The 24,754-nt window shown below is 51.5% G+C and overlaps 1 protein-coding gene across 5 annotated transcripts in view; it reads right to left on the bottom strand.

Moving 5' to 3' along the window:
• The window catches only part of HDAC4 (histone deacetylase 4), a 339,331-nt gene that overhangs the window by 89,875 nt on the left and 224,702 nt on the right, over positions 1–24,754 (bottom strand). For 4 of the 5 annotated variants that reach the window (XM_087424602.1, XM_087424599.1, XM_087424601.1 and 1 more), the window contains exons 6-8: positions 18,426–18,546; positions 11,763–11,884; positions 410–541 (exon numbers count right to left, since the gene is read on the bottom strand). In XM_087424602.1, the coding sequence (XP_087280728.1) occupies positions 410–541; positions 11,763–11,884; positions 18,426–18,546 (375 nt within the window). The remainder of the gene's footprint in view (positions 1–409; positions 542–11,762; positions 11,885–18,425; positions 18,547–24,754) is intronic. The other variant, XM_087424600.1, reaches the window with a different exon arrangement.

The raw sequence follows: 24,754 nt of genomic DNA, 5'->3' as shown, positions 1-24,754 counted from the left end.
CAGTGGAGCAAGGCAGAAACATGTGATTCACCACTAATAGGCAGGATCGGTTAAAAACCCCACCTTCGGAGAAACCTCAACTTACAATTCCTGTAAACATCTCGTGCAACGTCAGACCGGACGGCTCTCGCCATGCCTGGGCCCAGGCAAAGCCAGCTTTATTGACTGATGCTGGGAGCAGAGACAGGCTGTGCAGGGATGTTCCTTGAGACGCCCCTGCTAGGGCGCCCACTGTGGTTCTCAGCGACCTGTGCTGCTGGAACCAGGGGAACGAGAACACCTGGGGCCCAGGGGGCCACGCGGAGACGCAGGTTTCAGAGGCACTGAAGGAAAGGACCACAGCAGGAGGGCCTCTGGGGAACGCAGCGGGTGGGCAGGCAGTGGGGTCATAACTACCCGTCTAACGTACCTGCGACATCCAGTGGGCGCTTTTTCAGAGCGGTGACCACTGGCCCATCTTTCCTGCGTAACAGGGGGCTGCTCCGTCTTTCAGCCACTTTCTGCTTTAGCCTGGACCGTAATTTCAGATTGGGTTCAGAAGCTGCACGAAAAGGAGATGTCATTACAGCCAGGCAGACACAACCAGGGTCAAGGTTATCTCATTGGCGTTTATCTCATTGGTGGTTTAAAAATAGCACATTGGGTAAATATTCGCTTAACACCAACATGTTGTTCCAGGGCAGAGCGAAGGCCGAGTTCCTGAGGCCTGGGTGCAGAATGTTTTAGTCCCAAATAAGGAACAAAACATGCCTGATGCCTTTGGCTAAATCTCTCCAGACACGGGGCTATATATATATGTGTGTGTGTTGGGCAATCCCACAAACGACGTTGTCACTGCGTTTTACCAGTAGCTGGAGGAAAACGGACCGTCAGTGGTCGTTTCAGTTTGGCCCATGAATGTTATTACGACTTCTACATCACACACTTTCCTGTCCACCTGCATATCAAAACTCCTCCCACGGGTAACAGCCCAGAAGCTGCTGCCCGCTCAAGCTCCCAGCCCCTGTGATTGGCACCATGAGGGCGCTGAGGCCAACTCTGCCCCGCAGAGAGGATGAGGGACGCCAGCTCTCCACACCTGAGCACAGGCAGCCTCTGTCTCCCTCAGACTCCCCTGACCCCAGGGCACAGTGTTTCGGGTGGTTTGGTTCTGTTAACAGCTCTGCTGTGTGGCCAGAGCCATCTGCAAACCTGCGACCCGAAGCCCACTGCACTTCCACAGCCTCTGTACCAGGAGCTCAGGCCACCCCAGACCAGTCAGTCAACCTCTGGGGCAGGAGGACTCTGGGGAGCTGGGGTGCTCCGTGTGAGGCTGCCTCGGGAAGAGGGGTGCCTCACAACACCTGGGGCACGCTCCATCTGGATCCCCGGCACAGGAACCTCCAACTCCATGAGGCCAGAATGGTGGTGAGGCCACACGGTGAGACATCTGAGTTCTGACGTTTTACTTGACTACTTTCAAGCTTCTACTACTTGTAGATTTGCAAATTAGAGAATTTTTACCTCTTTTTTTGTTTTTAGTCAGCAACCCTGCTGTTTTTAATCTTTCTGGAACAGGAAGTTCACTGCTCTCCAGAGCAACAAGCAATACAAGTGAATTTCCCCCTGGAATCAGAACTAAGATGGTCTGGGTTATAAACATCAGCCCATGCATGCAGCTCACGGCCACTGTGAGTCCACCTCTGGGGAGCACAGCAGCAGGGCTGACAAGTCCCGGGACCCCAGGTGACCCTGAGAGAGGCCAGGGGCAAAGAGCAGCTGCTCTGTGGGTCCTGGAAGGAGGGGGCGAGGCAAGCCACCACAATGAAGCTTCCCAGAGAAATCAAAGACGTGCTTTAAGACGGCGCCAGACTTCTCAAGACGCTCAGCCTGCTCTGAGGGAACAGGTACAGGGAGAGATGCTCTTGCCGCTAGCCGCACTGGGGTATAAAGCACGGGCCCGCTCACTATAGGACTCCCATGACGAGAGACGAAAAGGATCCAACTACAAACAGCCTTCATGGCTAGAGGAGCCACTTCCATTTAGTTGACACTTATTTTGAGACCATTGTAGACTCACATTTCATTCATTTCTATTTTCACATTGAGTTTCTAACTTATCATTATTTAAAGAGAAAAAAAAGCCAAAACCCCATCTGGTTAATAGGCAAGAAAACAATACTTCTCCCACCACCAGGATCTCAGCTGAAACGACCTGCGGTTTCAGCAGGCGTCTGTCCGCCTCGGGACAGGAGCTGGGGGCTGCGCGGAGAAGCCGCTTCGGAGATCCAGGGCAGGCAGTCCCCATGCAGGGAGCTCGTGGGCCCCCGAGCCCGGTGGGAGGGCCCCTCTCGGTGGCCACCCCGACGTGGCGGAGCGGGACCCGTGTGGCATCAGGAGATGGTGTGTGGGTGGGAAGGTCCTGACGCAGTCACCCTGGGCCAGCTACGGACCAGCCGTGCTACCGGGACCAGGCCCCGACCCCCTGCAGGCCCTGCAGGTCATCCCCCATTCAAAGCACTGGGCTGAGGGACGGCACAGACAGATCCTGCCCCTTGTCCATCCTCCCATGTCCCCCAGCCTGAGGACCCCAGACTCCTGGTGTGACTTACAGACTGTACCGGACATGCCCCACGCCTCTTCCCACCTGGCCCCTCCCCTCCTGACCCTGCCCGCCCACCTCCCCCAGCTGCTGCTACTTGTCCTCGGGCCTCAGTCAGCAGCCCTCCCCAGGCTTCCCGACACCCCCCCGCCCACGGCCGCAGCGCCTCCTTTTCCTCACAGCAGCCATTCCACTACCTGAAGTTATTCTGTTATCTTTTTCCTGGTCTCCCTCAGACCCACTACACTTGAACATGAAACTGACGGATCTGCGCAGCCTCCCTGATTCCAGGTGACCTCACCAGTGCTCATCTTGCAGAGGAGGACCCAAGGCAGGACCCACCCCACCCTGCCCCTGCCGGCCCCACCTGCTGGGCCCCCATCATGAGCAGGGCCTGGGCAAAGTGGACACAAGGAGCTGGCGTCCCAGATGTCAACAATTTCACTCAAGACAAGGACAACAGAGCATTAAACCAAGCGGGAAGGCCCTGCCTGCATGATGGTTTGAGCGGACAGGGCGGCTCCACGCTGGCACTGCCGGGGGATGTGTGAAGCCAGGGCCCTCCCTGTCCCTCTGGGCTCTTCAGAACCGACTCCCCTACGGAATGTCCCGGGCAGGGCTGGGGAGGGGAGCTGAGCAGCAGGCGCGTGGACCAGGAGGGAAGGGAGGCAGCCTCTTTCCGGGGAGCCCTCAGTTGGCCCCTTGTCTAGTTTTAGGGCTGAGCTGGGCAGTGAGCTGCAGCAGAGGTCGCACCTCCCTACAGCCGCTCCCTTTCCTCTGGCGAAGGCCCCTTCTCTGGCTGCCTCAGGTCCGGGGATCGAGCAGGCTGAAATGAGCTATACAGACTCCACAAAGAAGACACAGGGACCTACAGTCTCCCTATTTACAAGCACATTTCTTGAAACTTGCAAAATGCCTGTAAACCAAACAGCTCTGCAGGGCAGCCAAAGCTCAGGATGCAGGCGAGTGGCCACCTGCCTGCAAGGAGGGCGGGCCTGCAAGATCTCACTGGCCCCGTGTGGGGCCACATAGCCACAAGGCTCCACGGAGCGGCTCTGACTGCACCTGAGGTCCTCAAAACGCAGGTCAGCTCCCGACGTGGCCACATGGAGTGACTACAGAACTGTGTTTTGCCCCTTCTAACAGGGACGCAGGTAAACTGACAGACCAGAGCATAAGAAAAGAGGCGTCTTAGAAGAGTGGCTCAGAGCAAGCGAGGGCTAACGAAACAGGAAATATGGAGGGTGCTGTGTCCATGATCGCAGTGCCTGCCCTCCGGGTAACACGTGGAGGCAGGCTGTTTCTCCTTAAAGGCAATCAGGTCAATGACAGACTAAGGCAGACAAAACCATTCTATCTCAACCTTCAACTTCTACCTCATCCCCAGCACCTGCCTCTCGGTGGGCAGGAAGGACCTCCATGGAGAAGCAGGCCTCTCAGTGACCCCACCATCTGGACACTGACGTGATGAATGCTTCAGTTCTCCCCGAGACCCAGCACAGCATAACAGCTCCCAGTGTCGGAACGTTTTAACTGTTCACAGTCGGGTGGACAGAGGGAACAGAAGTGCACCTGGTATGCACACAGAGGTCAGTTTATCTGGAAGCAACACTGCTTTGTGGGCCTGAGTCCACGCCCAGCTGCCAGCGAGGAAGCGAGAGACTGAGCGAGCAGGATGCTCAGAACGTGACCGAGGCAGCAGGCACATGGACAGAGCACAGAGATAGTGCACGTGCTCCTAGCTGCTCCTTCCTGAAATCCTGAGAGGACAGTAAAGGAAGCTTTAAACACTATGAAGCCACAAGGACAAAAGAAAAAGTGTTGAAAGAAGAGATTTGAAGAAAAAATTGAGAATTTTGAAAAATGGGAGTGAAAAGGTCCAACATCAAATTAGTAAAAATGCCAGAAGGGGATAGAGCAAGTAGAGCAGGGAAAATCACTAACAAAGTAATTCAAGACATCCTGCTCCATGAGAGGAGACCTGGTGTCAAGGGGGCTCACCGTGGCCCAGGGCAACCGAGGCCCCCAGCAGGTTCTGGAAAGTTTCAGAACTCTGGGGACCCAGGTCGGCCTCGAGAATGGCCTCAAATTCTGCAAGAACCACTGAAAAATGGACGAATGAGTTGCTACTAAACACTCATCTTCTGAACATTTAGGGACTCTCCCAATGTGTCCAGATGGTTCTAGATGCTGTGCATAAGTAGTGGACAAGAAAGACAGGGCCTGGCCAGGACTCTCTGCTGCACAGCGTGGGGGCACCGGCCATACTGTGGTCCGTGGGAACACACCCCAGGAGCTCTGCAACACAGCCACCCTGGTCCCTGCTGCATTTTGCTTACGTTCCAGTAGGGAAGATAGAAAATACACATAAAGATACCCAACTATACTAACAATGACAGAATTACTCATTAAAACATCAAAGGCAGCATGATTTACTCATGCATCAAGTTGGTCAGCATGAACTGTGGTGGTACTCTCTTGGGCGGGGTGATAATGGACTCTCATAAGCTGTTGGCGGGGTATAATTTGCTCAGCATTTTAGGAAATGTGTACTTTTTGAATTGGCAGTTTCATTTTTAAGAAATCTACCCTACAGAAATAATCACACAAGTGAGCAAAGTTGCCCATATTTGTTGACAAAATAAAAACTAGAAAACAGTTACAACTTATATAATAGCCACATATTGGAATAATATAAAAAAGGTATTATCTTTATACAGTGAAGTGGAATCGTGTCCACAATATAATATTAACTTGAAAATAAAGTTACAGGACAAAATGCAAAGCAGGTATTTTTGTTAACAGAAAGACAACTAGACATACGTGTCGCACACGCACATATACACACCCTACACACAGGCACCGAGAAGTATCTGGCCAGACAGATACCAAACTAGTAACAGAAGCTGTCTCTGGGAGGCAAGATTCAGGATGTGGGAGTTTATGTCTTAGTTTATTATAAGCACACTACTCATGTGATTTTTTAATGTAAAAAAAACACTCTACATGATGCTTAAAGGCGGTGGGCTTTTCCACGCCATCTTTTCTACTCCATCGATCGTCTCTGCAGCTCGTTTCCGTCGGTCGTCGAGCTCAGTGTAGTCTTACTATTGAACAGAGAAACGCGCATTTGAACAAGTTCAGTTCAAGATCTCATCAGGTACTTTTCATACTAGAAGGAGCTCAAGTTTGACAGATGTGAAAGTTTGCAGGATGGAACACAGAATAGCGTGAGCCAATTTCTCCACATAGAAGCTGTCTAGTTTTTAACCGTCCTCTCCGTCTCTAGAAGTTTCTTTGGAAAAGCAGAACAAAGACTTTTAAAAATCCTTCTGAACACACTCATACGTATTTTTTAAGAGCACGAAGTCGATGGAAGACAGCCCAGCACAAAAGCCCCCGAGGCCCGAGGGAGGCTGCCCACCAGGCTGGAAGCTCAGCGGGGCCCCCTCTCCTCGCTGAGGCAGGTCAGAAAAGGGTAGAGTCACAGCCCCAGCCCGAGCAAGAGCCGAAGGGCCATTGATCACACTGCACCTGATGTACAGAAAACCCACCTGAGTACAATGTGGCAGTGCAGGCGCTGCCCGTTCCTGCCCGCGCCACCAACACGCGCCGCCATTTCTGCAAACTGCATCCGAACAAGACACAGACCACACGAGACACAGACCGCCAGTGATTGGCCTCAGCTGTGCATGACACAGCCCCTCCCCACATTGCAGAGACCGAGTCACGTATCACAAACCGGGCCTTGTCCCGTCCCCTGGTAACTTCAGCGACGCCACACTGAGGCAGAATAAACTACTAGTCATCTCATTCAGCTCACTAGTCCGCAGGGAAATTCATTTGCTTATTGATAACATTTTGCAGCTACACTGATGGGAGATAATCACTCTGGTTCTCCGCAGGCTACTGACCGCTGCTTCACCTCCTGCAGGCCTCTCGGAAGGTGGCAGGGGCGTGCTCAGATGCAGGCTACAGGCTGCGACCCTGGTGCCCGGAGGCCAGCAGTCGGGTCAGGGTCTATGTGGACACTCATGATGGGGCCTCAATCCACCTTATTTGTATTTGGGGTAAAAACCTGGCCTTGACCTCCACGTGTCCAGGCTCCCTCCCCGGCCCGGCCCCACAGGTCTGCCCTGATGTTTGCCTCCTCCCGTGGAACTGGAGGCCGTTGAGAATCATGGCCTGTGCCCTGCCCATCATACCAGCTCAAGGTCCAGCACCCAGGACGTGCTTGACAAACGCTCACTAAATAAATACTATACAGAATTAGTAGGTGGCGAGGCCTGCTGCTGCTCTGGCTGGGGTACACTGCACGGCCTCGGAGGGAGCACACCCCAGAACCTCAGCTAGGCCCTCCCGGTTACGTGCAGGGAACTGAGTCTGGATCCCAACTTATTGAGAGGTGACCGGGCAAGGCAATCAGCCTCAGCATCCACCACCAGGTCCATCCTGGTGCAGGACCATCAGGAGCATGGTGCCCTGAACCAGCGCGGCCTCCTCCCGACCTGCGGTCAGCACAATTCTCAACAAGGCTAAGGGGAGCGGCCAGTGATTCTCCCAGCGCATCAGCATGGGGTTTGTTTCCCAAAACAAACAGCGAGCACAATCCGGGTCATCGCCAGCCAGACCCTGGTGTCCACCAATAGGACGATGTGTCTGAGGACCTGAACAAGTGGGTTCTATGTAGTGCACGACCTTCTCTGCTGAGGTCCAAGAAGTCGCTGACAGAATGAGCAAAGATTTGTGGTGGGGTGACGACGGATTGTTTTGTTCTGTTCTGGTCTCATTTCATTAATCAGAAGTCACATAAGAGGGCAATTTAAGAATCATTATTAAAAAAAGTTCATGGCAGCTAATATCTTTAAAAATATAAAGATGAAGATGCTACTGGAGAAAAATAAAATCCCTAAATATCATCAATATGACAAAACTCAGTTTGCTTTTAAAAGTGGAAAAGTATCATTTCTTCAGTATGAATATGGGATCGACGCTTTGCTTAAATGAACTCTCTGGTTAAGCCGTTTGATGCCCCACAAACCCCAGGAAGGATCCACTGATGGAACTAGGGATCAGCAATGTCGAACAACTGCCAGTACATCTTTCATTACAAGATTTGAAGAGGCTCAGAAATTCAGTCATGGTAGTCTTTGAAGCACCACCCGGAAGGGGCAGTGGGAAGGGACAGCACCACCTCACCTGCTCTGTACCTGTCCAGGAAAAGACCCCAGCCACATTCTGGTGGGAGGTGGCAACCCCCTGCTGTCAATCACCAGCAAAGGGGCGGGGCCTCCAACAGGAAGTAGCAGCTGGCCCGGCCCTGGGCCTGGTTCAGGGCAGTGTGAGTCCCAGACTTGGGAGGTGGGTGCTCAGATGGTGAGGATGAGCCAGGAGCTAGGAGATGAGCCCTGAAACCCCAGCAGAGCAAGGCATGCCTTGATGGCCAGACATCTGGCTGCAAACATTGGTGTTTATTTCCGTCTTGTCTTCCCTAAGGGGCATTCAGCAATTGGTTCCCTCCTGTTCCTGGCCGAATCGTGGGCATTGAGGGAAGGGTCTGGGCGCTAAGTCTGGAAGGAATGGGTCATTGGCAAAACTGAGGGAGGCACAGAGGTTCAAGAACTTCCCCCAAACCACAGGGCAGTAAGTAAGAGCTGGGTATAAACCCTGGCAGCATCCGCCCGCCAGCCAGGGTGGCATAACTGCCTGAAGATGCAAATGTTCAGATGAGTGAACGTGTTTTTCTCATGAGGCAGAACAGGTGTGAATGTCATCCACAGAGGCCACCAAGCACACGTGACAAATGCATGATGTGCTGAAGAACAGCAAGAGGGTGGCTATGCATTATGTGTTCACATATCATGTAATTGCCCTTTAAAGACCAAGAGGTGGGGGGCCGGCCCCGTGGCTTAGCGGTTAAGTGTGTGCGCTCTGCTGCTGGCGGCCGGGGTTCGTATCCCGGGAGCGCACCAACGCACCGCTTCTTCTGGCCATGCTGAGGCCGAGTCCCACATACAGCAACTAGAAGGATGTGCAACTATAACATACAACTATCTACTGGGGCTTTGGGGGGAAAAAAATAAATAAATAAAGTAAGACCAAGAGGTGGGCAAATTGTGCGAGGTCAACGTAAATTAGTGTCAAGTCGAAATCATGGGATTAAGTGTGTATCATGTTTATTAAAGATTATCATTTTAATTCATTCAGGCACTTTGTAACTAAAATCTCATTTAATGAAGTCTTTCATATTACTGATTCTTGCAGAAACGCACGGATGTACATTATTTAGAATGAACGATGTCAAAGGTTTGAAAGCAGACACTTCTCGGATGATGCAGGACACCTAAATACACTCTACTCCCTTAAGTAGTTTAAACCTTTCCTCTGAAATCTTTGTATTATTAATATTATTAATGTGGCTTCGATGCCTTTTTAAAAAACAGATCATGCAATCAAGCTCTGATTAAGCTCTCCTGGAGCTCCGAGCGTTCTCACTGGCTCTTCCTGCGTGTGGAGAGGAGCTCTCAGCCCTCAGGGCAGCAGGGCTGGGGGCAGCGCTGTCTCAAGAGGTTCAAGGCAGACAGAAGGTGCTGGGGACCCTGCTTCCATCGGACCTAGAAGCACAAGACAGTGCAGGAGCCGGCAACCCCAAAAAGTGGAGGAGGTGACAGGGGCCTATGGGTCAAAGATCACAGGCTACGCAGCTCTGAGGAGCAGCGGCGGGTGGAGGGCCAGGCTGTAGTCCACTGTCCCGCACCCTGAGTCTACAGGACTTGCTACAGATGATCCGTGCCAGGTTCTGTGTCTTGTAAGAGGAGCCGGTCCCCAGGCGGTGCTGATCTTGTTTGTCTGGGAGAGGAGAGGACTAGAGCACACATCCACTGATAGGCAACCCCCCACACCGGGTTCTATTTTGAGTGGGAGGTGTGGGGCCAGACGGGACAGGTGGTATTCCCTGTCCTTTGCTGGGACCTCAGAGGGAAGAGTCAGATGTGGTTTCCAACAAGGCAAAGGCCCTTAGTGAGACACTGACGGCTCCGCTTGGGGGCCAGGCGTTCAGCCCTCGCCTCCTCCTGCGTCCACTGCTCCCAAGACCTTGGGGTCCGCACCCAGGGCGGGAGGAGGTGCACCCAGAGCTGGGAGGATATGGGTGTGCTTAGCCCAACTTTATTGATGAGAAACTGAGGCCAGGAGAACCTAAGGAATCTGTCATGGGGCACAAAGCAACAAAACGAGAGGAAAGATCCACCCAAGCTGTCTGATGGTGGAGTCCATGACCTCCAGCCACCCACCTGACCACCCTCACGCCCCCAGAGCGAGGCCACTCCCTGTCCTCACTCTGTCCAGGGCCAGTGCTCCCCAGGCAGGTGCGTTCTTTGCCTCTTCTTCCCGGGGGTCTCTCTCTGAGCACCGTGCCTGCTGCTCACCGTGAACTCATTTTGCTGATTTGAATTTGGTTAATTACAGCACCAGTCTCCAGAAAGGGGGCATGGGCAGCAGCTTGGGAGAGGCAGCCCCAGATCCTGACAGACGCTTCTCTCTGTCCAGCCCGTGGGCTCTCTCTCCGTGAAACCCAAGAGCATGCTCAGAAGACGAATGAGTGAGAAGCACACACGCACACTGAAAAGGAAAGAAGCTATGCGTTCACCGGCACCAATCAAGTGATTTCACTCATTTCACCTAAATGAGACCCTGCCCACAGCTACAGGATCTTCCGCTCTGACTCGGGGGCTTCTGCCAATCCCTCGATCATCCTAGTCAAGGACTTTGGGGTCCAGCGCCAGGGATGTGGCCATCCTGACGTGCCACTCCATCTCACACGCCTGGAATGTTGCTCAAGTCTTACTGAGGCTGAGCCAGAGTCCCCCTCCCCGCAACTTCTAGCTCCTGATTCTGGGTCTGCTCCCTAGCCTGCTGCCCTGAATCCTCTCTGGGGCACAGCCCCACCCACCAAGAAGCCCCAAGTCTTCTGTCTTTAGGATGGGGCGGCAGGTGAGCCCCCAGCCCCGCCCTCCAATGCCTCATCACTGGGTAAAGGAGCTGCTTTAAAACATTCTGTCCAGAAGCGACCAAAATCCTTTGGCTAAAACAAAATTTGTGTTTATGATGAAGAAGCTGTGCCACACAGACTCGACTAAGTCGGGTGCCCCGGAATTTCCCACACTGCCCTGTGGCCATGGGCTCCACCTGCTGCATCTGAGAGCAGGGCATCTCCCTCCTCCGCAGCCTGCTGCAGCTCAGGCCCTCACCTCTTGCGAGCAAAGTCTCCGGAAGGCACTCCTTGTCTGGCCTCTGCCCTTCCAGCCACCCCAGTGCACTGCCCACGGCCACTCTGATCTTTTGGAAAAGGCACTGTCCACTTAAACTATTACCGCTGGAGAAAGTCCGAGAGCTGTTTGTGTCTAAACATCCTTCTCCTTCTGGTTTATGACAGACTGCTGCATACAACCCTGAGATGTCCACCTGAGATGTCTCTGCAGGACACAAGGAATTTCTTTCTCATACAGATTTCTCTCCCACTTTGAGCCCCCCAGCTGCCCCTGCTGCCCGGGCTCTGCCCAGAGCCAGCGCTGAGGGCCAAATGCTGGCTGGCTTGTTTGTCTGCTGAAAGACCTCGAGGCCCATCAGCAGAAGCTGCTGTGTCCCTGCACCCGCCAGGGGACGCGTGGCTGTGACAAAGTACAGCACACCACCAGACAAACAGTAAGCTTGAATGTTGTTTAAAATGAGTTTGAGTGCTCCACTTCGGCAGCCTGGGGTTCATGGGTTCAGATCCTGGGGATGGACCTACACACTGCTCATCAAGCCATGCTGTGGCAGTGACCCACATACAAAGTAGAGGAAGCCTGGCACAGATGTTAGCTCAGGGTCAATCTTCCTCACCACAAGAGAAAAAAAAGCAGGTTGTTAAATGAGTTTGAGTTTTAAAAAGTAGGTGTACATACATGAGGTTCATTGCTTTTGGTATCAATCATAAGGGAATGCTTAAGGATGCAATCATAAGGGAATGCTTAAGGATGTCATTTTTAAGTGATGCTCTAAAAAAAGCAAATATTTAAAAACAAGCAGGGGGTCCCCTCTGAGTACAGTATCACAGCATGGCTCAGCACTCGGGCGATGTGGGAGGTGCTAGTTTAGAGCCCATCCCCACCCCAGGCCACAGCAAACCTCGGACACTGACCTGTTTTTCTGAGAGGGAAGTCATCTTTGGCGTCGTACATTCCCAGGACCGGGTGGTTGTAGGAGGCCGACACCCCACTCTGGGGCGGGGAACTCTGGTCAAGGGAACTGTGCTGCGTCTTCCTGGAGAAAACAGGCACAGAGAGTTGGCTTAGTTAGCCCAGGGCACGGCCCGGCGCGGCGTGGCTATTGAGAGTAAGTGGACATTGAAGCCCAAGCAGGTGTCCCCACGGATGGCCCCTCCTTTGACACCTCGGTGGACTGGCCTCCTCTCTGGGGCAAGACTGTAATGAAACAACAACCAACGCTGACCACAGACTCCACCGCCTGACTCGCAGTGCGGGAGGTGCAGCCGGGGTCCTGGGCCCGCTCTCTGCCCTGCCCCCCTCCTCGCAGGTGGCTCCTGCACCAGCCTGTTCTCTGGCTACCGGGGTTACCACTGCCACAGAAGAGCCTGTCCATGGGGCACAGGGGGCAGAGGCAGGCAGGAGGGCTCCAGGGGTAAGAAGCAAAGGTGTGGCTGGAGGTGCCGAGACCCAGCAGGGATGCTTCGTGAATGTGTGCTGGTGACGTCTGGGGTCCCTAGGGCATGAGCCACATGCGGACTTCCCTTCAGCGAAAAACATCCAGTCTTCATCACCAGAATGAAATCACCCCGTCATTTCCCCTTCCTTGGGGCGGGGGACGGCGTGGGGGGTGGGTTGGCAGTAGCCAACAGCTTCTGCCCTGGTAGTCAATCTATGACATTCACTTCCTTTATGAACAGCCAGGCATGACCCAAATCCTTAAAATGGCTCGACAGGAGCCGGCTGCCACAAGGAGGCTCAGAGGAGGGAAGGAGGGGGAGTCAGATGATGGGGGTGCTGGCTGCCCTCAGGATGACCATCGGCAAGCTTTCTTTTGGTGGGACTGCCAGCTGAGTCTTGCTGGAAGCACCGAAGGTGTAATGAATTCTGTGAGTCTTTAAACCATGTAATCTGCTTAATGACTTGAAACAAATTTGCCAACTTACTTATTTGGAATTTGTTAGACTATTTATTTGAATACACAGTACTCCACATGCACGCACCTGGTGTTATTTGAATTAAGGATGTGAGCTCATAAATGCTTACAGATGGATATTTAAATATTTGAGAGCCAACTCGTGTAAAGAACGTGCCGATCACAGAGACCAAGTCAGTGGGCACAGCCCAGATGTCCAGGCTGCGGGGCCCAGAGAGCCCTGAAACACAGCCCTGCCCGGCCGCACCGCCACCACCGCCAAGGGCGCAACTCCTCCATCAGGACGTGCTCTCACCTTCCCAGGCAAATGCCAACGCAGCCAGGGCTGGGAGCTCAGGGCCGGGGCAGGCGCACCCACACGCAAGCTGTGCCTCGCTGTGGGGTCACCTCCTCAGGCAGGAAGCCCTCCTTCCAACTTGTAGTTTTACCAAGACCACCCTAGGCCTCACCTTGGGGGCCAGTCTCTCACAATCTCATTAAAGGTCTGAGAGCAACACTCTCTTTACCCAACAACATCTTCAGACGGTATCCTAGGGGGAACGCAGCCTTGGCCAGTGTAAACCTCTCCTTCAACGTCAAGTCACAACCTGGGAAAGAATTCACTTTCTCCTTCATAAGAAACATGGACAGACCTGTGTGTATCATGTGATTTAAAAGGACAATAATTATTATTAACAGAATATTATTATAAATAATAATAACTATTGCTATTATACTTTAACAGTAGAGTTTATAGTTAAGCCAGAAGTTGGAAAAGCTATATTCATTTCAGATCTACTAGATTTTCTCTTCTGTTTTGATCTCTTGAGATGCTTCTTGTTGAGCCTTAAAATGAGCTAGAACAGGAGGCCCCAGTCATGGAACTCTGCCTGTTCCATTGGCCCAGGGCTCTCAGCAGAGCTGCCCTGCATCATCCTAGGGAGAGAATTCTGGGGGCCAGGTGCACTGACCCATCGCAGACAAATCCAGAGACTCATGTCACTACTGCCCGGCTTCCCCAAACTGTGCCAGAGGAACACAAGCTCATCACAGGTGCCCTGCACGGCTCCTCTAGAGGCTAAGGGCTCTCGAGGGAAAATGCACCCACTGGCCCTCGGGTGGGGCCCCCATCCCTACTCACACCACACCTGGGGCCGACACACCGTGCCCCCAGTGAACAACGGTCTGGGAGTGTGAGCAAACACAAAGTCCTATCCTGGCTGCACGCACACTCGCACACTCGGACACACACGCACACATGTTCTCTCTCTCACATACACACTCACCCCCCCCACACACCCTTATACCCAGGGCAGAACCTGAGGAGCTGCTCCTTCCATCAACCTCCCCCTGACCAGGAGGGACCTTCCACGGCTTCATCCTGGAATCACCGGCAGCCTGGGGAGGAGGAGGCTGGGCGGGATGCGGCTCTGTGGCACCTCCACCTGGAGTCTTGGTAGACAAGGGGGCACCTGACCACAAAGGCAATCCTTACTGAAGATGGGAAAAAGAATACTGCTTCGTTCTTTCTAAACATGACTTTGACTGTCATACAAAATAACACTAAACTCACGTTCAATCATTTAAATTCTATCAATAATTGGCCTTTTCCATTATACCTTATTTATGCAAGTGATTTAAAATAAAACTCTTAATTGCTTAAACCAGCACTGTCCAACAGAAATGTAACGTGAGCTACATGCACAATTTTAAATTTTCCAGTAGCCACGTTAAAATGAATAGAAATAGGTGATATTAACTTTTTTTTTTTCTGGTGAGGAAGATTAGCCCTGAGCTAACATCTATTGCCAATCCTCCTCTTTTTGCTGAGGAAGATTGGCCCTGAGCTAACATCTGTGCCCATCTTCCTCTACTTATAGGGGACGCTGCCACAGCATGGCTTGATGAGCGGCGCATAGGTCTGCTCCCGGGATCCAAACGTGTGAACCCCAGGCTGCAGAAGCGGAGCGCGTGACCTTAATCACTACGCCACCGGGCCGGCCCCGATATTAACTTTTGTATTCTGTTTAACCCAATATAGCCAAAATATTATCATTTCAACACGTAACCAATCTAAAAACTATTAAGGAAATATTTCACAGTCTTTTTTTCATACCAAGGCCTTGAACTCCAGTGTGTTTGATGCTGAGAGTGTGTCTCGATTCAGAACAGCCAAGTTTCAGTGCTAGGAGCCACATGCGGCTTGTGGCTGCACAATGGACAGCACAGTCACATGGTGAGTTTAAAGTGGGGAGCTCTGAGACACGGGCACACCATGGCGCTACTGGTCCCGTAAAGACAGGACAGTGTCACCTCCACAGAAGGCCCCTCTGCCCTCTCGCAGGCGATCTCCACTCCCCCAGCCCCAGCCACTGACCGGCTCCCCGTCCCTACAGACTGGCTGTGCCGACTCGGACTCGAGAACACACATGAACGGCATCACGAGTTACGACTCTGTCCAGTTTCTCTGTCCAAGCGTCACGTGTCTAGACTCACTCAAGTTGCCGCAGGTGTCAGCAGTCCGCCCCACGTCCCGCTGAGCAGAGTCTAGCGTGTGGATGTCCCTCCGTCTGTCTCACATTCACCGGTTGGCGGACACGAGGGCTGTGGCTATTCTTTGGCAATAGTGAATAAAGCCGCTATGACCGTAAGAACACAAGTCCTTGTACAGACAGAAGTTTTTATTCCTCTTGGGTAAATACCTAGAAGAAGAATGGCTGGGTCACAGGGCAGGTGTATGTTTACCTTTATAGGAAGCTGCCAAACTGTTTTCCAAAGTGGCTGTGCCATTTCAACCCCCACTGGCCATGTTTGGAAGCCCAGGGGCTCCACACCTTCACCAACAGTTGATCTGTGAAATGTCAGCATCCCAGGGGGTGTGAGGCGGCGTCTCACTGTCGCTGTGAGCTGCATTTCCCTGGTGACTAATGATCATTTCACGTACTTACTGGCCATTTGTATATCTTATTTTGTGAAGTATTTGTTCAAATCTCTTTATATTTTTCAGTAGCTTGCTTGTCTTTTTATTATCAAGTTATAGGAGCTCCTTACATATTCTGGATACAAGCTCTCTGTCAATATATGCATTGTGAATATTTTCTTCTGGTCTGTGCTTGCCTTTTTACTTTCTTAATGGTGGCTTTCAAAGAGCAGGAGTTTTTAATTTTGATGAAGTCCAATTGTTTGAGTTTTTGGTTTATAGTTGATGATTTTGGTGTCCTAATAACTCTTTGCCTGTCTCGCCCCCAAGGTCGTGAAAACTCGCTCTATCTTCTTCTACAACTTCCATCGGTTTAGCTCTCAGGTTCGGTCCACAACATTCGGGCTAACCATCGTGTGTGGTTGAAGCTGGGGTCAAGGTGCGGTTCTTTCCCTGTGAAGACCCAATTTTCTGACAAAGTTTTGCCATCACACCACCAGACAACGGGATAGTTCCTTCCACGTTTGGTTTATGGTGACAAAACAAGACAGCTGCCAAACTCCACGCAAACAAACCCGTCCCCACTGACTTCCTCCAGACCAAGTTCTTCCCACGTTAGCCTGCACACCCCAAGTCCCTCGGAAGAGAGGGCACTCCCCACCACGCACTGAAGCCAGGGCAGGCAAGCCTTGTCAGGCGGGGGGGGCCTACCTCAGGGCCACCCTACTCACCAGGGAGCAGCTGTGTCAATCCCTCCTGGACCCTGGCCACCCTGGAGTCAAAGCCACCTGCCCCCAGGCCCATCTTCCCCTTCCCACTCCCAGGCATCCTTGTTGACCCTCCTTCCTATAACTCCCCCCTCACCTCCACCTCTCAGTACATGTGGCCCCATCCTCCTTCCTCAATGACCCATTTCTGCCCGAGACACTCCCCCTTCCCCACATCCCCCAGGAGTGGAGGGGATCCATGTTCTCAGCCCACAGGTTCTATCCTCTCCTCATGTACAAGCCCATCATCACAGCCTCTGTCCTGCCAGCCTGGTCTCCCAGCCCACTTGGGGGATCCTGGCACTGGCCACCTCAATCTTCCTCCATGTACTGTGGTCATCATCCAAGAACTCTAACGTGGACACCACAACTCCTGCATCCCACGACCTGACCTCCGCCGGGCCCACCATCTTCTGACCGCGGCTCCTGAAGCCCTCCCCAGAATCGCTCCTCCTCTGCAAGGGTTCCTGGTGCCTCCCCACTCACTGATCACATCTTCTGAACATTCCATCCCCAGCTGTCCTGGCCTCCCGCCCTCCGGCAGATCCAAGAGCGCCTCTCTCCCTCTTGCTGTCTTTACAGGTCTGGGGTCCCAGGTTCCTCCAGTGCCTCCCAGTTCCTGAGCCCCCACCCACCCCAACCCGGCTTCCCTTCTGCCGTTTTCACCTTGAACCTCATGGATGGCATCTCAACTGCTACCCAAACTACTGCGCTTTGCTGCATCCGCCTGGCAAACCCCTTTACCCCTGGTGGGGACGATGGAGCTTTCCTACAACAAAACCTGGTGGCTGACTGTCACTAGCAGGGACACCCTGGACTGGTGCCACCACAAACATGGGGTCTCCAACGGCACTGCCACCAGCACTCCTAACGAATGCTCCCACGCTCAGGGGCTCATGACTGTCGTTTGTGGCTCTTCACAGACCACTGTGGTCTTCACTCTTCTGGGCGAGTTGTGTCACTGGCTGAATTTCATAAAGACCAACAGCATGCTTTGGTGTGAGCGCAACTTAAGTGTCTGTGCAACGTGCAGTGGCTACAAAGAGCTTAAGGGGAGCAGACGAGAGCCTTGGATTAAAAACGCCCTGTTGTGTTATGACAACTCATGTCATCTGCTGAAATAAATGGGATCACTTCAGTGGAACCTGGTGGTGTTGGAGTAGAAATAGCTGTCTGCTTTGGGGCTTGAGAATGGTTAACTTTTTTTCCCGATGAAATGAACGAAAATCACATTTTGATTATGAAAACTACCCTATGGAGGTTCTTCAAGAAATGAAATTACTCTTGAAAGCTATATACTGTAGAAAACTATACATCACAGCAAAAATCTGTGAATCACCCTTGATCATTCTTTAAAGCCACGTAACTTTCTCGGCACTCCATTCCAAACTCAGCCTGTGTCAACGGCCAGCTCCTTTGAACTGTGCACGGGCCTGGAGGGAAGATCCCTCTGCACACAAGCATCGTTACCGAAGTTAAGAGTTTTTTTACAATGACACATCTACTTTTTTCAGTTCTCAGCACGAACAAGGCTGTTTTGTGGTCTCTGTCAGTTATGCCAGCTCTGGAAGAGAGTTCTTAGTACAAAAATAATAAAAACACCACAGGTGCTTATTGACTTGCCTAAGAATCAGTAAGACATTGGGTAGAAAATCAGTAGGTGCATACAGACAATTTAGACCAGAGTTCCAGCTTAAGTCGTTCCTTTTGTGGCCAAAAAATAATGTGAGAAGCCAGACATAACAGCCAAGCGCTAGCACCTTGAGCATCACTCAGTCATTTAAAGATGGACTCCCTTCCGTCTGGATGACCATCACACACATTAACATCAGACACTTCGGTCACACCCAGGTTTGCTATCGTGCTTAGGGAGCTTCTCATTCCACACCCTCCCACCCAGCTGTAGAGGGCGAAGAACTGGGTCAAATCTATCAACGGATCACATGCTACTGGGGCCCCAGAGGGGAGACCAAGGTACCTCCACACCCCCACTTACCCGTACCAGTAGCGGGGGTCACTGGAAATGCAGTGGTTCAGGTTCCGGTGGGCCAGCGCCTTCTTTTTGTTGAGGACAAACTCTTGCAGCTTCATCTTCACTTCTGTGCTGGCCACGGCACCTGGCGTGGGAGGAAGCACAGAGACGGGCGATTGGACCTGCCCCAGGGAGGCAGCGGAGGGGATGCCAAGCTGTGTGCCAGGAAAGGGAGAGGGATGGAGACAGTGGGATTCTAATTCGGGATGCTGCTGACGCCAGGAGAGCTCCTCAAAGAAGGACAGGAGTTTTAATAAGAGGTCTTCTTTCCGTGAAGATTTTTACATAATTGCATTCTATTTAAAAAACAGATATAATCAGCATAAAGACTCATTGTTACCTAACACAAAACCCACTTCTGAAGGAAGTTTTAATATTCTTACATAAAAGAACATTCTGAATTAAGCACTGGCAGCATGGTGGATCTTTTCTCACTAGAGCAAAAGAAGCAGAATCGCAGAGAGGAGGTTTTGTGCAAACTGAAGCATCACGGGGGACGGGGATGACGCCCGCTTCCTGGGGGGGCTCGCTGTCACACTCCTGCAGACGAGCAGCCAAGTTCACTCCCAATCGAACCAAAGGGAGGTTTCTGTTCTTTCCAGCCGAGCAGCTGCTTACTTAGGCAGAGTGCATCTCACCACATGGGACCAAAGTCGAAATCGTGTGTTTTGCGGTTTTCTTGTGGTGGCGGCGGTTAGTCACAGCCCCATTAAAGAAAACTGGCAAGTTTGAGAAATAGACACGCACAAATGAAAGTCCAAGCCCATCGCCCTAACAAAAGACCTGCTAGCATCTACTCTGTTTTCCTCAGAGCTGCAATCAGACTCTGCAGCACTTTCCTATCCACCTTTCCATTTGGCAACAGTGTAAGTATTGCCCCTACATTACCATATAGAATTCAAGCAGCATTTTTACTGGTGGGAAAACACATCACGAGGTGAGCGAAGCATAGATTACAAACCAGTTCCTGACTGAGAGGCATTTTAGATATTCCTTTTGTTGTTGTTAGAAACCATGTTGCAGAACATTTATGAGTAGATATCATCATGCACATTTACATTATTTCCTTGGGAGAGATTAGCAAAAGGACTACATCTAACAAAAGTAATATTATAGCCCTTGAAGCATCTTCTAAATTGCTTCCCAAAATGCATCCACACTGACCACCTTGTGCCCTCCTATCAGCCAAGCAACAGGGGTGGGTACCTGCATCTTTATGAGTACTGGGGTTACACTTGATCCTGTATCTTTATCTATCAGTACTCGGGATTACCACCTGACCCTGTGTCTCTACGTATCAGTACTCGGGATTACCACCTGACCCTGTGTCTCTACGTACCAGTACTCGGGATTACCACCTGACCCTGTGTCTCTACGTATCAGTACTCGGGATTACCACCTGACCCTGTGTCTCTACGTATCAGTACTCGGGATTACCACCTGACCCTGTGTCTCTACGTATCAGTACTCAGGATTACCACCTGACCCTGTGTCTCTACGTATCAGTACTCGGGATTACCACTTGACCCTGTGTCTCTGTGTATCAGTACTCAGGATTACCACCTGACCCTCGTCTTTATCTATCAGTACTTGGGATTACCACCTGACCCTGTGTCTCTACGTATCAGTACTCTGGATTACCACTTGACCCTGTGTCTTTATGTATCAGTACTTGGGATTACCACCTGACCCTTGTCTTTATCTATCAGTACTCGGGATTACCACCTGACCCTGTGTCTCTACATATCAGTACTCGGGATTACCACCTGACCCTGTGTCTCTACGTATCAGTAATCGGGATTACCACCTGACCCTGTGTCTCTATGTATCAGTACTTGGGATTACCACCTGACCCTGTGTCTCTACATATCAGTACTCGGGATTACCACCTGACCCTGTGTCTCTACGTATCAGTAATCGGGATTACCGCTTGACCCTGTGTCTTTATGTATCAGTACTAGGGATTACCACCAGACCCTTGTCTTTATCTATCAGTACTTGGGATTACCACCTGACTCTGTATCTTCATCTATCAGTACTCAGGATTACCACGTGACCCTCATCTTTATCTATCAGTACTCAGGGTAACCACCTGACCCTGTGTCTTTACGTATCAGTACTCGGGATTACCACCTGACCCTGTGTTTTTACGTATCAGTACTTGGGGTTACCACCTGACCCTCATCCTTATCTGTCAGTACTTGGGATTACCAACTGACCCTCATCTGTATCTATCAGTACTCAGGATTACCAGTTTATCCTCATCTTTATCTATCAGTACTTCAGTGTGTCATGGATGAGAGTCAGAAAGCAACAAAGCCCTTTGGGAATAGGGTCCTCTACGGCTGCAGCGGGACCAGAACTAGATCATCCAGAGAACACAAAGAAAGTTCACTAAACTGGTTCCAGAGCATGTTCAGAAGGTTCCGCCATGACACACAGGCTTTTGTCTCAGGCCCTCTTAGCGCTGAGGAAATAACCTCATCATCACTCAAGAAGAAGAGCTCTGTGCACTGGGTCAAGTCCTGCATGCAGTGTGCACCGGCAGCGGGCAGAGTGGCCCAGACCTGGGCTACAGACCGGTGACGCTCAGTGCAGAGGGTGCAGCGGAGGCGTAACTAGACCAGGCGGTTGGAAGCGACCGAAAGTACAAAATCGCTCCTCTGCTTCCAAGCAACGCTCCTCAGTCCCTCCTGACATACCCAGGGCTAGACTTGAAAGCTGCTTTTAAACACTTTTATCCTGTCTTCCCTGTCTATAAGCGGACCTGTCAGAACGTCACATGCCCACAAACAATGGAATCTGCTCACACCCAGACACACAGTCACTGGGCATTCCTACAGCCTGTGGGCACCAGGTGGACAACCAAACAAACACACCAAGGTTAACTGTATCAGTCCACAGAGTGCTTCCCAACCAGGAGGAAGAGGAATTGCGTGGTGGTGGGGAGACGAGGGCACAGGGCACAGGGAGCAATTACAGCAGCAGAGACGCAGATCTGCCAGCAAGTGTAACCTACTGATAAAGGAAAGGACAAGTGAAATGAGGAGCTCAGATAGCTTTCACCTTTCAGTGCTGCTGGCAGTGCAGGGAAGCGATCAGACTGGAGAAAGAGGAGGAGGAAACCCAGATGGCCAGTCAGAGGAGATGACCCCCAGGTCCTTCCAGAACTGCTGTTCCGGAAGGAGTGGGCAATGCAAAGCAAGACAAGAATCAGTCTCAGTGTGCAGGATAAGGACATTCCTCAAAATTTTCCAGCAAACCAAAATTGTGTATTAGTTAGCTTTCCCTTCTCAAAAAATACCTATTCCTGTGGCTCCACTTTCCTTTACAGGACGGATGCTTGTTATCCCCCTGCGAGCACTCTAGGAACACAGCGAACCTCACGGTCCATGTTTAGGATGTCTCTTACTCTCCCTGCTTCGGCCACACTCCTGGGCTCGCATCACGGGCTCCTGAACTCCGAGAAGGGCAAAAAGCAAAGGCCCAGTCCCAGCAGGGAGGGCATGCGATAAATCGCAGTGACAGGGAAAGACAGCAAGACATGACAAGGGGAAGCTGTCCCCCTAGAGGAGACACTGGCCCCTGACCCTGGCCAGGGCTGTGGTACCTCTGAGGCACCCGCCAGGCCAGGACACAGAAGGTGCCCTTGTCCCCTGAGCCACCTGCAGAGTCCTCCCAGGAGGAGGTGTGTCTGCAGGGCTGAGGGATCCCCAGGGTGGCCGCGGACAGGTGTGGCCCCTCAGGCAGCTCTAGGGTGGGAGAGGGCACAATACAAGGCTCTTACAGAGTCAAAGGAAAACAAGCCCAGCTCCCAGAATCCAGACTTCCTCATCCATAAAATGATCTAGAAGATTCCTTACTGATCTAAATGAACTAAATGAATGCCACAGTGCCTCCCTGAGGTGTCACACCAAGTCCACTTTACAAGAGTGGGCAGATGGTGATGTGGTCACAAGAGTGGACCTTGCCCGGCCTTCATCTGCCACCTTCAGCAGGGGGCTGATTTACTGGGTCGCTCCTCACAGGGGGCAGTGGGCATGACTGCAGTTCACATCCTCACACCTCCACACAGGCCTGGCCTGCAGCAAGTGCAGAAGCACCAAGCCACAGATGCACGACCGTGTATAGTGCAAAGGGCATCTTCTCCTTTGCTCTTTATAAGGAGAGAATTCGAAAAGGAAGACGCTGATTCTGATCCTCATCCTTCTAGTTACAGACTCATCTCTCAGCAGATTTCTCCACTTTAAGTGAAAGTTCTAGAATCAGTAAAACACATCCAATAAATGAATACCAAATGTCTCTAATTTTTACCTTTTTAAAAAAAATTAATTCACGTTGATTATCATTCATCACTTGACAGGGTTTACAGAGACCTGACTAAGCGCCAGCACTGATCCGGCCAATGGGGATGAAGAGGTGAATTAAAGAGATGAAGTCCCTCGAACACCGGGGCAGAGAGATCTGGGAACAGGCGAGTAAGTGAAGACGCGGCAGGGAAGGGAGGAACGAAGAACAGCAAATGCACCGGCGGGGGCCGCAGATGTGGGGAGGACCTGACCAGGTGGGGCCAGGGCCGAGGGGCTGCAGCAGGCCCCGAGAGGCTCGGGAGCACGCACCGCTGGACACGATGAGTGAACGACAAACCTGCCCCGTATTTCCAGCCTGGCTTCTCCTGGGAGTCACACCTCTGAGGAAGGCACGGCCTCACGAAGGGGACAGAGGATTCCCTTCAGGATCAGGTGCTCCGTCTGTTAACTCTGGCCTTTGGAGCCATTTTTAAACAAAGTGAATGACTTTCCTCAAGCGATGGCACCTTGTTCCCAACCAGGCTGTGCTCGTAAATAACAGTGAAAAAAATGCAGTCATGTTAGTTGCAAAGCACTCCGAGGACAAAGACTTGCCTTCTAGTGGACTTTTTTCCCTTTAATTTATGTTAAAAGACAGTATACATTAGATTCTTAGACGTAGTTAACCTAAATAAAACTTAACTGATTAAACATGGTGTGTTCATGCTGAATGAGATGAAAACCATCACAAATTCTAAGAATTCACTGTTCTATCAAATTAGTCGCATTAATTGGTATCAAGAAGTAAAAGAAAACTGCAGATTTAAAATTAAAAGTATTGTAAATGTTTACAAGTGTAACAAAAGTCAATTAAATATTCAATAAGAAATTCATAAAAAAAAAACCTAAAAAACAGAACAACAGATGCCTTACTCTGCATTCTCGAATGCTTAAAAACTGGAGATGTTAATGCCATTTGCATTTCCCCACAAATGCCCTTTAAGCATAAACAAGAACATCCTTCATAGGTGAGGGCGCCTGCCGCGGCCCTGCTTACATAAGAGGCCCCAAGTGGCGTCCACCACAGTGGCCGGCCAGGCCTGCCTCCGCACAAGACCACACTCGGAGGCTGCGAAGCCTACAGGAGTGTGCCAAATGCCCACACTGTACACAGTTTATTATTAATAATAAAACCTGACCACCCAAATCCACAAACTGAAAACCGCTGGGGTGGCTGCTCGTGACGAGCCTGGAGGGAAGCAGAGAAATGCCAGCGCTCCAGTGAAGGGGGGCGACGCTTCATAGGTCCTGCAGAAATTGTTTTTGACTTGTAAACAGATCTCACATGTTTTCTGGACTTAAATCTTTTCATATTTTGTAAGCCTTCAGATGTTACTTTCAGTGGAAGATTCTCGTAAACTAGGAGGACTAATTTAGACTAAGAGCTTTTCAGCAATCTGAAAAACTGGTGTTTGTTGGTTAGCTGGGGCATACATCAACCAGCCAATTGTGACAATTTAGACTTCCATCCTTTGATAAACGCTAATTCTCCCTCCTCCAAAGAAAAGTACATAAGTAGGATGCACGTTGAGGAACAAGTAAAGCACAGGAGAATGGGAATGGAGCACAACCCGAGTCGGAGGCCACGTGTGAGTGTAGCCTCAGCACGCACACCCGCGGCTCTGGCCGACGCACGCATCCTGCCCTGCAGCAGAGCCCCTCTCACAGGGCACCTCTGAGGCCCGGCTGCTGTGGTCCACGGGGTGGCTGTCTAAAGTGGAAGGCAGCACCCAACGCTAGGCCCCACGTGGCAGGCCATGGAGCCTCTATGATACTCAGATTCCTAACTCACTTGACTCACAGTTCTTAGCCCCGGCTGCACGTCAGAATCACCCAGGGGGTTCCAGAGATGAAAACACTGATGCTGCACTCCACTCCACCCCAATGCATTGGGACATCTGGGGGGTTTTCCTGGTTCCACGCAAGCACCACTCATGTGGTCAG

Source organism: Ceratotherium simum, chromosome 37 (assembly GCF_057802395.1).
Source record: "Ceratotherium simum simum isolate JZ-2026a chromosome 37, ASM5780239v1, whole genome shotgun sequence".
NCBI classification, from domain to species: domain Eukaryota; kingdom Metazoa; phylum Chordata; class Mammalia; order Perissodactyla; family Rhinocerotidae; genus Ceratotherium; species Ceratotherium simum.
Note: the sequence above shows the minus strand (reverse complement) of the source record. Positions and strands in the feature narration are given on the sequence as shown.